General features: G+C 47.0%; 1 protein-coding gene across 1 annotated transcript in view; it reads right to left on the reverse strand.

Annotated features, from left to right (window-relative positions):
• Positions 1-6,627: 6,627 nt before the first annotated feature.
• The window catches only part of DENND11 (DENN domain containing 11), a 31,186-nt gene continuing 22,533 nt past the window's right edge, over positions 6,628-15,280 (reverse strand). The window contains exons 5-9 of the mRNA XM_056847241.1: positions 14,465-14,603; positions 12,888-13,019; positions 9,160-9,310; positions 8,195-8,263; positions 6,628-6,823 (exon numbers count right to left, since the gene is read on the reverse strand). Coding sequence (XP_056703219.1) covers positions 6,628-6,823; positions 8,195-8,263; positions 9,160-9,310; positions 12,888-13,019; positions 14,465-14,603 — 687 coding nt within the window. The remainder of the gene's footprint in view (positions 6,824-8,194; positions 8,264-9,159; positions 9,311-12,887; positions 13,020-14,464; positions 14,604-15,280) is intronic.

Consider the following 15,280-nt stretch of genomic DNA (forward strand, 5'->3'; position numbering starts at 1 on the left):
GGCTTTCCAGAGACCGCATCCTCTCTCCTGCAGAGTAGAGACTATTCCTTCCTTTTTCTGTTTTGTCTGGTCCTCTCCATCACTTGATGGCTTGCATGCGTGACCACAGACTGCCATTATTACCTTGATGTCCCCTCTAGCAATCCACTTTTCACAGGAGTAGGTTCTACACTCGGTTGCCAATAATCAAGTCATGTCCATGCAATGTGGGAACCTTCCCGTTGATACAAATTGTGCCTGCTAAGAACAGTAAATGCACTATGAAGTAGTAATTCTTGGGGACTTACACGAGCCAAATCAGACTTAAGGATTACACAGAAACCTTTTGGTTAGGTTTCAAAGCTTCCTATAGGGAGCAGGAGGGAATGTTTGTTGCCAAGGCAATAGCAGCCTAGCTTGACTGAGGCAAGCCAGTTTCTTTATAAAATGCAGCGCAACACACCCTATTTCCCTTTCATTGTACAGCATTTACACATCAAACTAATGTGCAGCGATGGGAACATCTCTGATTCATCACAACCTTCCTTTTAAGACAGCCTGTGCAATTGTGGCTTTTCCAGCCCCACAAGACAAACTACTGCTTCTCCAACGGTCCTGCCGTGGGCACTCAGATTTCAGCACAGCTCTAAAAATTAAAACAAACAAAACTCACCCTAACATTTTGGGAAAGTTATAGAATCTCCTTTTCAAACAGTTTAACGGTGGACACTAGGCAAAAATGGCAGACCACGTGGGTCTAGCACGGGCGGGGGCTGTCAAATTTTGTCAGAGAGATGCTTCCCAAGTGGTTCTGCTTGGGAACCACCTCTGCTTCTCCCTTGCCTTGAAAGCCCCTTGCTGGGGTCACCATAAGTTGGTTGCAACTTGAAGAAGAGTTGGTTTTTATATGCTGACTTTCTCTACCACTTAAGGAAGAATCAAACTGGCTTACAATCCCCTTCCCTTCCCCACGACAGACACCCTGTGAGGTAGGTGGGGCTGAGAGTGTGTGACTAGCCCAAGGTCACCCAGCATGCTTCGTGTGTAGGAATGGGGGAAACAAATCCAGTTCACCAGATTAGCCTCCGCCACTTATGTGGCGTGGGGAATCAAGCCCGGTTCTCCACCGCTCTTAAACCACTACGCCATGCTGGCTCTCATAACGCATTACAGGGCAACCGGCGTAGGAAGAGGCTTGTTTTCATAGCAAAAGAGACTAAATGGGGCTAGAGGAAGTGTCAGTGGGATTTCCACAGCCATGAGATTTTTGCTGTAATTGCCGCCAAGCGCTGTTGCAGCATTTTATCATGTGTCGCTTTGCCCTGGGACGACACGGGTTTAATAGTGGCGACAAGGGAGAATTTGCAGGCTTTCATCTTGAGAGGGATCAGTACCTTTCCAAACCCTTGTTGGATAAAAACATTTCTTAGGTACATGGAGGTCTGGGTGACCTGCCTACTGAGCCAGAGCAAGGTGCACCGAGTAAACAAATAGTAGCACCTCCTCCCCTCTGTAAGTCCCAGTCATGGTCTTCCCCAGCCCACAGAGGAGAGTGTAAGGTGTACAGACCAGGGAGGGGAGAAAGTAGTTACATTTGCAAGCGGCAGGAGGTTGCCTGTAAAATAACCCCTTTCCAGTGTTTGACTTGGACGTGGTACCCACAAGCTATAAACAACTGCTACTCCTAACAACTCTTGCAGTAAAAAAACAAAGTACTTTAGGATTCTCCCAGTCATTTATTCCTTTGGTTCAAGAATTTCCTTTTGTTTTTTAAAACCAGTTTTCCAGCACCCAAGAATGCAAAGGCGAAAAATTAGCTCTGCTTCATGAAATTTCAGAAGGGAGGGGTGTACGGGGTGTATGAAGCTCCCAGAGGTCAGTGAGTGGGGGAGGGGGGGTGTCAGTGGCGCCATGCATTTTCTCTTTGCTGCCCTGCATTAATAGTGGAAGCAAAACAGACTAGATGAAACAAGTAAATTGCACAATTTTCCTGAACTGGACCATGGCCAGGTTTTCTGTTAATTCAACGCCGAGCAAGGACGTGGTGCACAGGTTCAGAGACACAGAAGCCAGTTCAAGGACACTGTTTCAATTTCACTAGAAAAGTTGTTTTTGTTGTTTTTACCCTAGCAAGGTCCTGCAGCAAGATTCTCTGGCATCGCTGGGTTTTAGGAGCCAATTCCCTTCTATTTCATGATTTTTCTGCCCCTTTCATTGTTGTGAACTACCTTTTTAACTCTGGCAGGCAACAGAAAGCAGCAGAAGCTGCTGCTGCTTTAAAAAAAATAAACGGAGGAATGCACACTTACATCTGTGCAAATTAAATTGTAAAAGGGCCACATTTTTTTTTTAATATGGGATGCAGGGCTCTCATACACCGTTGTAAACAGGAAACCAAAACAGCAACCTTGTGACAGTGAGCTGTCCCCACACCAGCTCCTAGTGGCAATTAAAAAAAAAAACCCGTTAACAACAGCCCACTGCCATATACATATTAAGCAGGTAACTTTTACCTTGCACAATAATAGTCTCACCTGCCAAATCTGTATCAAGCTCCTGTTGAAGTAATGGTACCATGTTTCTTTTAATAGTAAACTTGTAAGACTTATCTTTTACAAGTTGCTGTCTCCTGCCAGCTCTTTCATAATGCTTCTTAAGGCCTGTTTCAGAAACGTTTGACTCCATAGGCCTACGGACAGTGTCACCCACAGGGGCACCTCCACCGCCTACAGAAATACAGGCAACCAACAGAGCCCACAGCGTCCCTTCTACCTCCTGTTGATGGGGGATCTTTGGCAGCCCTGGATTTTAACTACTGTACGCATAACGTTGGAAGGCCGGTGTTGTATAAGGGTGAGGGTGCTGGACTAAGGAGAGCCAAGGTGCAGGGCAGAAGTTAAATAAATCATTTCAGGTTGCAAAGAGGAAGAGTTGGTTTTTATATCCCAGTTTTCTCTACATTTAAGGAGTCTCAAAGCAGCTTACAATCGCCTTCCCTTCCCCTCCCCACAACAGGCACCTTGTGAGATTGGTGGGGCTGAGAGTTTTGAGAGAACTGTGACTTGCCCAAGGTCACCCAGTAGCCTTCACGTGTAGGAGTGGGGAATTGAACCCAGTTCTCCAGATTATAGTCCGCCGCTCCTAACCACTATACCATGCTGGCTTGGGAAAGGCATTAAACCGCCTTGTGCCAAGGTTCCTGATCAGGGTCAGGAGGCCCTCTGAGCCTGCGCATGAGAACTTAAATGGCTGGGGCCTTGAGACATCCCCCTCAGCTGTGAAGCTTGCTCCGTGACCTTGGACCGGTTGTTCTCTGTCAGCTTAATCTACCTCACAGGGTTGTTGTGAGGGCAAAAGGGAAGAGAATCTCGTAAGCTACTTCTCTGAAGGAAGGGAAGGACAAAAATATGATTGGCTGAGACAATTGAAGACTTCTGCGTGCCGGAACTGCAGCTCAGCAATTTGCCAGAAAAGTAGAACACGGGCAAAGGCACAAAGGAAAGGCCCGACTCTTTCAGTAATCCACTGTGGTGGACGGCAAAGGCAGCAACTCCGGCAGCGGACAGAGAGTGTAAACTGCTGGATAAAGAAGCTGACGAAAGTTTAAATTTAGGTTTCCTTATATAAAGGGAGTTATTCATGCACGGGGAGAATCCACCCTGCAGGACAGCTAGAAATGAGGTATGGGGGAGTGGGTTATAGAGACGGAAGGGACGGGCCCCTTCCGCACAGTAAAATATGAATGTCATCAAATATTATGGCGCACAAATGGATTCTTTAATTGCATCCCCCCCTATTCTTAATATATACATATATATTTTAAAAATGCTCAGTACTCTCTACAAAGAGCTAAGAGTGCAACACAGCAGAATTCCAGGAGAAGGTAGCCTATATTAGAAGCACTAAAAGCAAGACAGGAAAAAGGGATCTCCCGGCCAGGACAGCAGTTAACAGCAGTCGGGGACTAAAGGACGACCCAGGGAGCTTGTTTCAGGAAAGGCTGGCCTCTGCAGGACCCCGACGTTCTCTGAGAGGGACGGCTGAGAGATCCCCGATGGACCCCAAATACCCACCAGCTGATCTGAGAGTAGGGCAAGGGTGGAATCCGGGTCGCGCTGATTGGCAACCAACTGCCCAGAGCCACTACTCGGATTTTCGCAAGGGTTAGGAGCGCTGGCTGTGCCTGTGGACTGACTCTCCTTCTCCATAAGCGTCGGCAGAGAGTTTGGCGAGACGTCGTCCACCTTATCCACTTCGACTGCTGGACACCCCCCCAGCCTATGGAATTAAACGTGGGTGACTTTTTCCTTGTGTGTTTCCCAGGTCCGCATCAAAGTCAGTATTGTCAACTCGGACCGGCAGCGGCTCCCCAGGTCCACAAGGCTCCCTCCCCCTACAGGCCACGGTCATGATCTGAATTGGGCCGCGCATACTTGGGAATTCCCAGTGTGGAACTAACGATGCACATATGATAGCGTGGACCTGGGGAGGACATGAGGAAAGCATGACATGAACACGTGAAGCTGCCTCATACTGAATCAGACCCTTGGCCCATCAAAGTCAGTATTGTCAACTCAGACCGGCAGCGGCTCTCCAGGGTCTCAGGCAGAGGTCTTTCACATCCCCTCCTTGCCTAGTCCCTTTAACTGGAGATGCCGGGGATTGAACCTGGGACCTTCTGCAAGTCAAGTAGATGCTCTACCACTGAGCCACAGCCACTTCCCATGTATTTAAGCCCTCTGATGCTGTCTGCAGTGGTGGTTCGTCATTGGGATCGGGACCTATGCCAGGAGTCAGACCAAACTTCCTAGCTGCCTGCCCCCAGCATCTGATCGGAGGTCTTGAATTTAATGCAGCGGTGAGGACATGCAGGTGCCCAGGCCTCCCCAGCAGCAGCTGGTGGAAGAAACGCGCTGAGCTTGCAGTAGTGTTACTCAGGCACGTGGCTAGATCCTGGTGCGCTTGACAGCGAGCAGAAGGCAGGGAAGCTACTGCACAAAACAAGTCACAAAGAAGAGGCCCGGATTGGCACTAGTCACTGCCCAAATGTCTGCCCTGCAAGTTAAACCAGGGTCTATACCTAGTGGGCTCTTTTGCACGCGGCAGAACTCCGCAGGTCTGAACGGGCTCCGGCGTATGGCAAGCCCAGTGTCTCCTGCAAGCAAAACAAAAAGCCTTTGTTGAGAATGCACAAAGGGCTCGGTATTGTGCAGAGCCTTTCAAAACCAAGCTCAATCCCTTTGCTGTAGGGCAGCAGAACACCTACAGGGGATGGAGGTAAAAAACGCCCCTTACTACAATTTCAGTACAATCCCATTGTCACCCTCTAGCTGCTGAGCTAGAAGGCGGCTACAAAAGGTTCATGGGGAGATGCACTTCAGAGGCTGCTCCCTGCGACGGAACAATGAACTCCCTCCTACACAAGGAACAAAGCTGCCTTATACTGAGTCCGACCATCGATCTACCAAGGTCAGTACAGTCTACTCTGACAGCGGCTCTCCAAGGTCTCAGGCAGAGGTCCTCCACGTAATACTACTCGATTCTGTTTGTTGGAGATAACGAGGGTTGAACCCAGGGGGCTTTCTATATGCAAAGGCTCTACCACCGAGCCACAGCCAGAGCAAGAGAACCGATAACCAGATGGTAACTGGGGTCATCACCGCTAGAGCGACATCTAAGCAGAAACTCCTCCAGCCAGGCAAAGGTGGAGAAGAGGTGCATTCTATAGCTGGCTGATGGAACAGAGATACGGCACGGCTTGCAAGCAAGGGACAAGGTTAATATTGCTGGTTGCAATCCTGTAATTTGTCCATCCCCCTTTTTAGGATGGTAGTTGTGAGGTGTTCACTGTGGCCGAAAGAGGGGTAAACTCTAAGTAAGATCTGTCAAACAGTAACAGGTGTACGTGGTGGGGAGGGACGGGACTATTACGTTCCCTCTTATTGTTCAGGGCTGCCCGAGGCCTGCTGCTTTAGCAGAACCAGACATGGAAGAATAAACCCTCCTGCTCCCCCTGCCATGGACAGAAAGGCCCACTGGGTGCCGCAGCAAAATCTTGACCTTGCAGCTCAACCGTAATTCAAGTGGAAACTGTACATGTAGAGTGCAGGTGTTCTAACGTGCATAAATTTCAGTTGCAGTATCAGGACACAAAACCCAAAGGGGTCGCTTCTACCCATGTGGAAGGGGCGTCACCGGCAGACAAGACGCAAAGGCTCAAAAGCAGCATAACGTTTTTCACATTGGTCCCCAAGAGAGAAAAAGTGCTTTTGCTCAGCTACCCCTTCATTCCCAGCCTGCAGGCTCTGTTCTGGCTCTCAGAACCACCAGAGCTGGGTCTGTTTCAGAGCAGGGAGGGTGGAAGGTAACGAAACGCACCGCTGGGCCTTCCAGACCTCAAAGGCAAAGGGGGGGGCAGTCTATCCTGGAAAAGAGAAGTCACCATCTTGGTTAGGACGCCTGAAAATTAAAAAAAAAAAGTTAATTGGACGAAAATGATAAATAACACTTTCTGTAGAGAGTTTTCTTAAATACAAGGCAATCCTTCCAGGTCTGAGTCCTGTCGAGTTCCAGCAAGGCCGCGTGGCCGCTTCCGGCAGCCTGAGAGAAGTCACTGCTGTCCCCATCACCCTTGCGTGAGTCCTCTCTTTAAGTGCAGCAAGGGTTATCGATGACCAGCATGACGTCAATGCCGTAGACTTCCAGCAGGTCCATGAGGAAGCTACGGTCTCCCTGGGGGTCCAAGCCCATTCCTCGGGCGTGGTCAGCTGTCAGGGTCTTGTCCTGGCTGGCTGACACCTCCATCAGCGTCTGAAATATTCGGTTGTTCTGCTCCATGAAAAACCTGCAGGGAGGAGGTGAAAAGGGAAGGACGTGAGGCCCAATGGAGTCCACTGGCCAAGACTACGGATGGGGCAGTCCCAACCTCTCCTTTTACTTGGGAGGCTAAACCTTCCGGGAGTCAAGCCTGCAACTGCCTAAAAGCCAGGATCAGATTTCCAGGATCAGAGGAGCAAGCCTAATATCTTAGGTGCTGTGGAACACAGGCAGGATGGTGCTGCTGCAGTCGTCTTATTTGGGGGCTTCCTAGAGGCGCCACTATGTGAACAGACTGCTGGACTTGATGGGCCTTGGTCTGATCCTGCAGAGCTTTTCTTATGTTCTTAGGGTTGCTAGCTCTGGGTTGGAAGCCTGAGAAAAGCAGGGTTTGGAGAGGGAGGGACTTCAATGCCAGAGTCCAATGGCCAAAGCGGCCATTTTCTCCAGGGGAACTGATCTCTATCGCCAGGAGATCAGTTGTAACACCGGGAGATCTCCAGCCACCACCTGGAGGTTGGCAACCCTACCAAAAGTGAACCATGCGCCAACCATGCGGGAGGTGGTCCTCTGTAGCCTTCCTAGAAACAAGGGAGGAGAACCTCACATCTGGAGGGAGACCGTATTGATTCACACACCTGTGCTGTGACAAAATGATATCCTCAAAGGTGCTTCCTCAGAATTCAAGTTCGTTCACGCAATCAATGCATCTTCCTTCAGGAATTTATTTTGGGCTCACCTTTCCTTTTGCATCTCGTGCTATTCTTAGTGTTTTCCTTTTTGTACCTCCAGCTTCCTGGTATGTGGTTAAATTTAATCCTACAGTTCTCAGATCTTTGGGAGGCTATGGAAGTGTTGCAGTGTTGGGCTTAACCCTGCACTTGGAGCCTAGAGAGAGAGACCTGCCCAAGAATTTCAGGCACCACACCAGCATGATGTAGTGGTTAAGAGCGGTGGTTTGGAATGGTGGAGACTGATCGGGAGAACCATGTTTGATTCCCCACTCCCCCACATGAGCAGCGGAGGCTAATCTGGTGAACTGGATTTGTTTCCCCATTCCTCCAAATGAAACCAGCTGGGTGACCTTGGGCAGGTTCAATCCTAATAAAAGCTGTCTCAGCCCCACCTACCTCACGGGTGTCTGTTGTGGGGAGGGGAAGGGAAGGTGATTGTAAGCCGGTTTGAGTCTCCCTTAAGTGGTAGAGAAAGTCAGCATATAAAAAACAGCCATTTTATATGGAAAAGGCACTCCAGGGACTCACTTTGCCATCTGGAGAAGCTGGGGAATGGGCCCTTGACATACAACCTACCTGCTCTACCACTGGGCTATGGTCTGTCTCCTCCCCACCATCACCCTTTGTGGCAGTGAAGCTTCAAAGAACGCCCATGGATAACTCACAGGATGAAGAGGTCCTCTTCACAAGAGCTGCAGTCCCCATCCACTTCCTGGGAGTACATCAGCATCTGTCTGGTAGAACAACACACATCCATCACTTTGACGGGCTGTGGCTCAGTGGCAGAGCATCTGCTTGGCATGCAGAAGGTCCCAGGTTCAATCCCTGGCATCTCCAGTTAAAGGGACTAGGCAAGCAGGTGATGTGAAAGACCTCAGCCTGAGACCCTGGAGAGCCACTGCTGGTCTGAGTAGACAATACTGACTTTGATGGACCGAGGGTCTGATTCAGTATAAGGCAGCTTCAAGTGTTCATGCGTTTGGTGTTACATGTTCTGGAACAGCCCCCTGGTGCTTTCCAGAGGCGATTCTGACTGGTAGTTTTGTGTTGGCCTTCACAATTTGAGCACACTTACTACCCTTACATCTCACCATTCTGTCTGCGCACCATCAGCATATCATAGAGCTACTGCGTTTAGACAGGAGTTTGGGGGGCAGCCTGCAGTTACGGAATTCTTGCTCAAAAGAGCAGTTTTGCAAAATGCCCAGGGACAAGTTAAGGTGTTAGAAGAGCCCTACTTGTAAGGACAAAATAAAGGGACTGGGAGTCGGAGGCAACTCAGAAACACGAACGCTTAGGTCTGGGGTCCCCAATACCTTTTCTGGCACCCACCAAGTGTTTTTAGGAAGTGGATGGGGCCAGGTAGGGTTTTTGCCCAGCAAGGATTCTGATTGACTACTGGAGATTTCATTGGCTCTGCAGATTTTTTTTAATGTCCCTTTGGCAGCAGCTGCCACCACAGCATGAGGATCTGCACTGTGTTACTGAAGTCAAGCTGCGGCGGCCATTTTTTTCCCGAGTCCACCATGCCATGTCAGAATTCCAAATGCGCCCGCAGACTCAAAAAGGTTGGGGACCCCTGGCTGAGGCTATGCATACACTGAGCCACTGGGGGAGTCTCTGATGCTACCTCTGATCGTTGAGCCTCCGGTACTTTTCCTTGTCTGCACTGTTGACCTTCAGGAGCGGCTGCAGATGCTCATGGTGCGTCTTCACATTCTGGTTGTCCACGTAGACGTCGTAGAGGTCCCGCTTCTCCTCAAATATCTTCTCCGTCGTGCCTGCAGCAGAGGAGAAAGACCGCCCGTTTGCAGGCCAATTCTACACGTGACTCAGAAGTCCAGTTCAATGGGGCTTACTCCCAGGTAAGTGTGCACAGCCTGAATTGGGGTGGCTCTGCCCTTGAAGCTTTCACTCAGATAAATCAGAAGTCCTCATCCACAAGTAGGGCTCTAATACACTGTACAATGAAATAAGACTCCCACGTACTCTTCAAGAGGAAATTCACTGCTGAAACCTGTATAGCTGGCGACCAACCCTCCAGGTTTCTTTTCGTCTCCCATTGCCACTGTCTCTGCACCTCTCTGTATTGCATTCAATTGTATAAGTACCTTTACTCCCTGCTTGTAGAAAACTAGTATGTCAGGAAGAATTTGTTTTCTTGCTTCATTTTACAGCCTGCCTTTCTCACTGAGCCTCAAGGAGGGTAACAGAATGAGAAAACCATGCAAGAAAAACAGCATAATACATACAAATGATGCAATAAAAGCAATGTCAAGCGTACTGCAAACAATTTAGTCTTCTCTGAGATGTGCTGTTTTTCTGCATGAGGGAGAATTTTTTAAGCATTCAAAAATGCTTCACCCATACCCTAAGATGTCCAGTTTTACCACTTCCTGATGGGCCTATAATTTCTTAACATTCCACACAGCGTCAGGGGTCCTCAACATGGTGGTCCCCATGGGCACCGTGGTGTCCGCTGACACCTTTCCTGGCACCCGCCAAGTGCTTTTATTTATTATTATTTATTGCATTTTAGGAAGTAGGTGGGGCTAGATGGGCCTTTTGCCCAACAGGGCTTCAGACTGGTTGTGCAGATTAAAAAGGCAAACCGTTAAACAGAGCTTGTGCCTGAAATGTTGAAGAGTTACTATTAGAGTTATACATAACCTCGCTTCCTGATCATTTGTGACTGGCTCCACCTCCTGGGGCAGCCATTTTGTGACTGGCTCCACCTCCTGGGGTAGCCATTTTGTGACTGTGCCCACCGCTATGTGTCAGAATTCCAAAGGTGCCCACAGGCTCAAAAAGGTTGGGGGGCCATAGAATCATAGAGTTGGAAGGGACCACCAGGGCCATCAAGTCCAACCCCCTGCACAATGCAGGAAATTCACAACTACCTCCCCCCTCCACACACCTAGTGGCCAGAAGATGGCCAAGATGCCCTCCCTCTCATCATCTGCCTAAGGTCACAGAATCAGCATTGCTGACAGATGGCCATCTAACCACTTCTTAAAAACCTCCCGAGGAAGCCTGTTCCACTGAGGAACCGCTCTAACTGTTAGAAAATTCTTCCTAATGTCTAGACGGAAACTCTTTTGATTTTATTTCAACCCGTTGGTTCTGGTCCGACCTTCTTGAGCAACAGAAAACAACTCGGCACCCTTTTCTATATGACAGCCGTTCAAGTACTTGAAGATGGTTATCATATCCCCTCTCAGTCTTCTCCTCTTCAGGCTAAACATACCCAGCTCCTTCAACCTTTCCTCATAGGACTAGGTCTCCAGACCCCTCACCATCTTTGTTGCCCTTCTCTGGACAAGTTCCAGCTTGTCTACATCTTTCTTAAATTGTGGTGCCCAAAACTGAACACAATACTCTAGTTGAGGTCTAACCAGAGCAGTAGAGTAAAGCGATACCATCACTTCGCGTGATCTGGACACTATACTTCTGTTGATGCAGCCCAAGGCTGCGTTTGCCTTTTTAGTTACAGCATCACACTGCTGACTCATGTTCAATGTTTGGTCTACTAAGACCCCAAGATCCTTTTCACACACACTACTGCTCAAACAAGTCTCCCCATCCTATAATTATGCATTTGATTTTTCCTACCTAAATGCAGAACTTTACATTTGTCTTTGTTGAAGTGCATTTTATTAGTTCTAGCCCATTTCTCCAGCCTGTCAAGATCATCCTGCATCTTGGCTCTGTCTTCTATTGTATTTGCTACCCCTCCCATCTTAGTATCATCTGCAAATTTAATAAGCATCTCCTCTATTCCTTCATCCAAATCATTTATAAAGATGTTGAACAACACAGGGCCCAGCATAGATCCCTGAGGAACTCCACTAGTCACTTCTCTCCAAGTGGACGAGGAACCATTAACTAGCACTCTTTGGGTACGATCTGTCAACCAGTTGCAGATCCATCTTATTCTTGAGAAACCCATGCTGGCTCTTAGTGATCAGATCCATCCTTTCTAAATGCTCAAGGACAGATTGTTTGATGATTTGTTCGAACACTTTTCCTGGTATAGAAGTCAAGCTGATGGGTCGGTAGTTACCTGGATCCTCCTTTTTCCCCTTCTTGAAGATGGGGACAACATTTGCCCGCCTCCAATCGTCTGGCACCTCACCTGTTTGCCAAGACTTTTCAAAAATAATGGACAGAGGTTCCGAAATTACATCTGCAAGTTCTTTGAGTACCCTTGGGTGCAATTCGTGTGGCCCAGAGGATTTTGTTTCATTTAAAGAAACCAGGTGTTTTTGCACTACCCCAATGCCAATTCTAGGCTGCAAATCCCTTCCCTCATCACATGTTCTGTTTTTGCCATGTTGAGCACCACTTCCCTCACGAGAAAAAACTGAGGAAAAGTAGGAATTGAGGAGTTCTGCCCTCTCTTCATCTCCTGTTACAATTTCACTTTCCGGTCCACGCAATGGGCTTATCTTGTCCTTGTTTTTACTCTGTACATAGGAAAAGAACCCTTTTTTGTTGCGTTTAGCATCTCTCGCTAGCCTAAGTTCATAGTGAGCTTTAGCTTTCCTAACACTCTCCCTACAAGCACTAGTCATTTGCTTATATTCCTCTTTGGTTATAAGGCCCTCCTTCCACTTCCTAAATAAGTCTTTTTTATTTCTCAACTCTTTAAAAAGCTGTTTATGGAGCCACCCTGGCCTCTTTAGGCTCCTCCCATTTTTCCTTCTCATAGGAATGGTTTGGGATTGCGCCTTCAGTATTTTATTTTTAAGAAATGCCCACCCTTCTTGAACTCCCTTCTCCTTAAGTATTTCTGACCATGGGATTCTTCCTAGCATAAGTTTAAGTTTGTTAAAATTTGCTCTTTTGAAGTCCAACCTACATGTCTGACTACGTACAGGTTTTCCTCTCCCCAAGATTGTAAATTCCAAGAGTACGTGGTCACTACTACCCAGGGTGCCTACTACTTTAACCTCATCGACCAGTTCTTCCCTGTTGGTGAGAATCAAGTCTAATATAGCTGACCCCCTTGTTTCCCTGTCCACCTTCTGTTAAAGACTAACAAATTTACCCTGTTAAAGACTAACAAATTTACAGGGCAACCCTGTGCATTTTTACTCCGAAAGGAGTCACGCTGTGTGCAATGGAGCTTACTGCTGGGTAAGGGTAATTGTAGTCTCACTGTCTAAGCCTTTAAGGTGCCACAGGGGCGCCTGTTTGCCTGTACTGCAACAAGCTAACACAGCTACCCCTCTGAAATTTGCTAGCCCAGAGTCTGCAAGGAGCGGACTATTTCTGGCCAAGCATTTGCATCAGCAGAGTCGCAGAATCCCAAGGATGCAAAAGCAAGCAAACACATGTCAAATCTCTCTTACTTACAGGCCACGTACGACACCTCAGTCTCCAGCATTTCAATATCCGCCACGTTGACGTAGAAGAAAGGCTTGGACTCGGGGACTGTTCCACCAATGCCAGGCAAGGAGACATTGGCTAGGCAGCAGCAGCAATAAACTGCAGACAAGGGCAAAAAACATAGAAGGTGCATAAGGACATTCACTCTTTCGCCCTCGAAAATCCCAATACCACTGAGAACCTGGGTCTGAAGAATAGCTAGGTCCAGTACCACCTTAGAGACCAACAAGATTTTGGAGATATAAGCTTTTGAGAGTCAAAACTCGCTTAGTCAGATACAAATTGGAATGGAGATTTCCGAGTCCTTATATCCCAGTCAGAAGGAGGGAGAGGTGATGCAGAGAAGGAATTGAAAATGCAGAGGTACAATGACCATAACAATTAGTTTGACTGCAGCAAACTAATTGCCTGCTTGGGGGGCAGAAAATTAGCATCTGAAGTGAGATAAGAATCCTATATCCCTATTCAGACCTGGGGGCGGGGGAGGGGAAATCTCTTATTGGGAAAAGATATGTGGTTTTTATCACCTTGTTTATTGCACATATTATCCTGTTTTTATTGTAGGTTTTTTAAAAAAAGATTTGCAATCCACCTTGTGTCTCAGCAAGAATAGTAAGACTATAAATGAAGTAAATAAATTAGATTATTATTATATATATATTTCTATTCTACTTTTTATTCCAAAGGGGATTTATTATGGGTTGGGTCCTCCAAAGCGACAGTGGAAGGTACAGGTGGGCCTTTCTTTTCTCCTGTCAGCTTGCCCGTGAGCCCTGGAAAGGTAATGCCAGGAGGGAGGGGGCCTGCAGAGTCCTGAATTGATTTAAAAGGTCCTTCTGCCAATTAATTGGGCAACAGATTTAAAAACAAAATAAAGCAGTTTTTAATATGAGCACTTACAAACCCATTGGGTGGTCGCCACCATTTTAGAAGAGGCATTCCCCTGCTCTCTCAAAACTAAAGGAATGCCTCTCCTAAGCCTGTGGCTGCTGCAAGACATATCTGAATAATCTAAGGATACATTTTTTCTCTTCAGAATCGTTTAAATATATTTCTCATATTGCAAAGATAATAACATTTAAAAAACTAATTAACTTTATTAAAACGACTCTATTAATCATTGATGGGTCAGGCACTAGCTCACCTGGCAGTTATGGCAGGTGTGTGGTCGGGCATGACCGAGATGTTTTGTCTCCTTGGGTTTGTGGTAGAACATTGTGAAGAACAGCTCTATCTTTTATGATGTCTGAAAATAATCTTTCCTTTGTGAGTGGAATTTGGGAGCAGGGTTTTAGGACACTTTGAATAAATTTTGGAAGGACCACTGAGGACCAGAAAAATAAGCTCTGAGTGAATTGGATACAGCCAGGGGATCACAGTGCAACAACTACCTATACATTTCTTTGAATAACTCCCAAGTTGAATTTTGAAAAGAGGAAGGAAAACCTCTTTTTCTATTGTCCGTGCCACTCATAATTTTATAATTCTTATTTCCCCTGCTCTCTCTTCCATGGCACCCCCCGTCCCCCCATCCCATTCCATACCTCTATAGCACACCACACCAATGGGAGGAGGTGAAAATATCAATATTCGCTTGCGAAGAAGGGCAAACTTCCAGAGAGTGAGGATCTGCTCACCAAAGAACTTGATGAACTGAGACATACAGCCTGCGGGATGTGTGATCTGCATCCAGAGGAGAAAAAAGGGGATGTGGGAATTAATGACCAGACAGCAACAAGATGGGACTGATTATGGGTAGGAGGAGTGGAAATATAACCGTGGCGCCAAAACAGCACCTCCAAGAAGGGAAGGGACAGTGCGGTAGAGATGAATGGGTCCAATAAGTTCTACCTTGTGAGGGAAGTTTCTCTGAGGGAAACTGCTGATAGACAAAGAGAAATTTGTGCGACTGCTTGACAGGCCTTGAAAATTTTTGACACAGATCAGTAGGAAGTAAACAGAAGATTATTGACATTTTATTTTGCAGTGTGTATACATGATTGCAATCTTTCACAGTTGTATTATTTTATGACAGGGACTTTTAGTTTCTGGAATTCTAATGGGACAAAAAAAAATCATGAGCTCGGACCTCTTTGTACTAATGACGGAAGTTTACCTCATAGAGAATCTAAAATTTGCATGAACTGTGGACAATAGAAGAGGAACATATTACCTCTTATCAATTATACGCACCTTATTATTTACCTACTTAACGTTTACTTTATAATAAAATACATTTGCTTGGCGATACGCAATCTATGTTGGATGTTTGGGTGTGAAGGTCAGGTTGCTTATAAAATGTTCCTTGATGTCAGTCCCTGAGTTCGCCTGACAATAAACCCGCACTGCAGAAGACTTAA

This window comes from Euleptes europaea, chromosome 3 (assembly GCF_029931775.1).
Source record: "Euleptes europaea isolate rEulEur1 chromosome 3, rEulEur1.hap1, whole genome shotgun sequence".
In the NCBI taxonomy this organism is placed as follows: Eukaryota; Metazoa; Chordata; class Lepidosauria; order Squamata; family Sphaerodactylidae; genus Euleptes; species Euleptes europaea.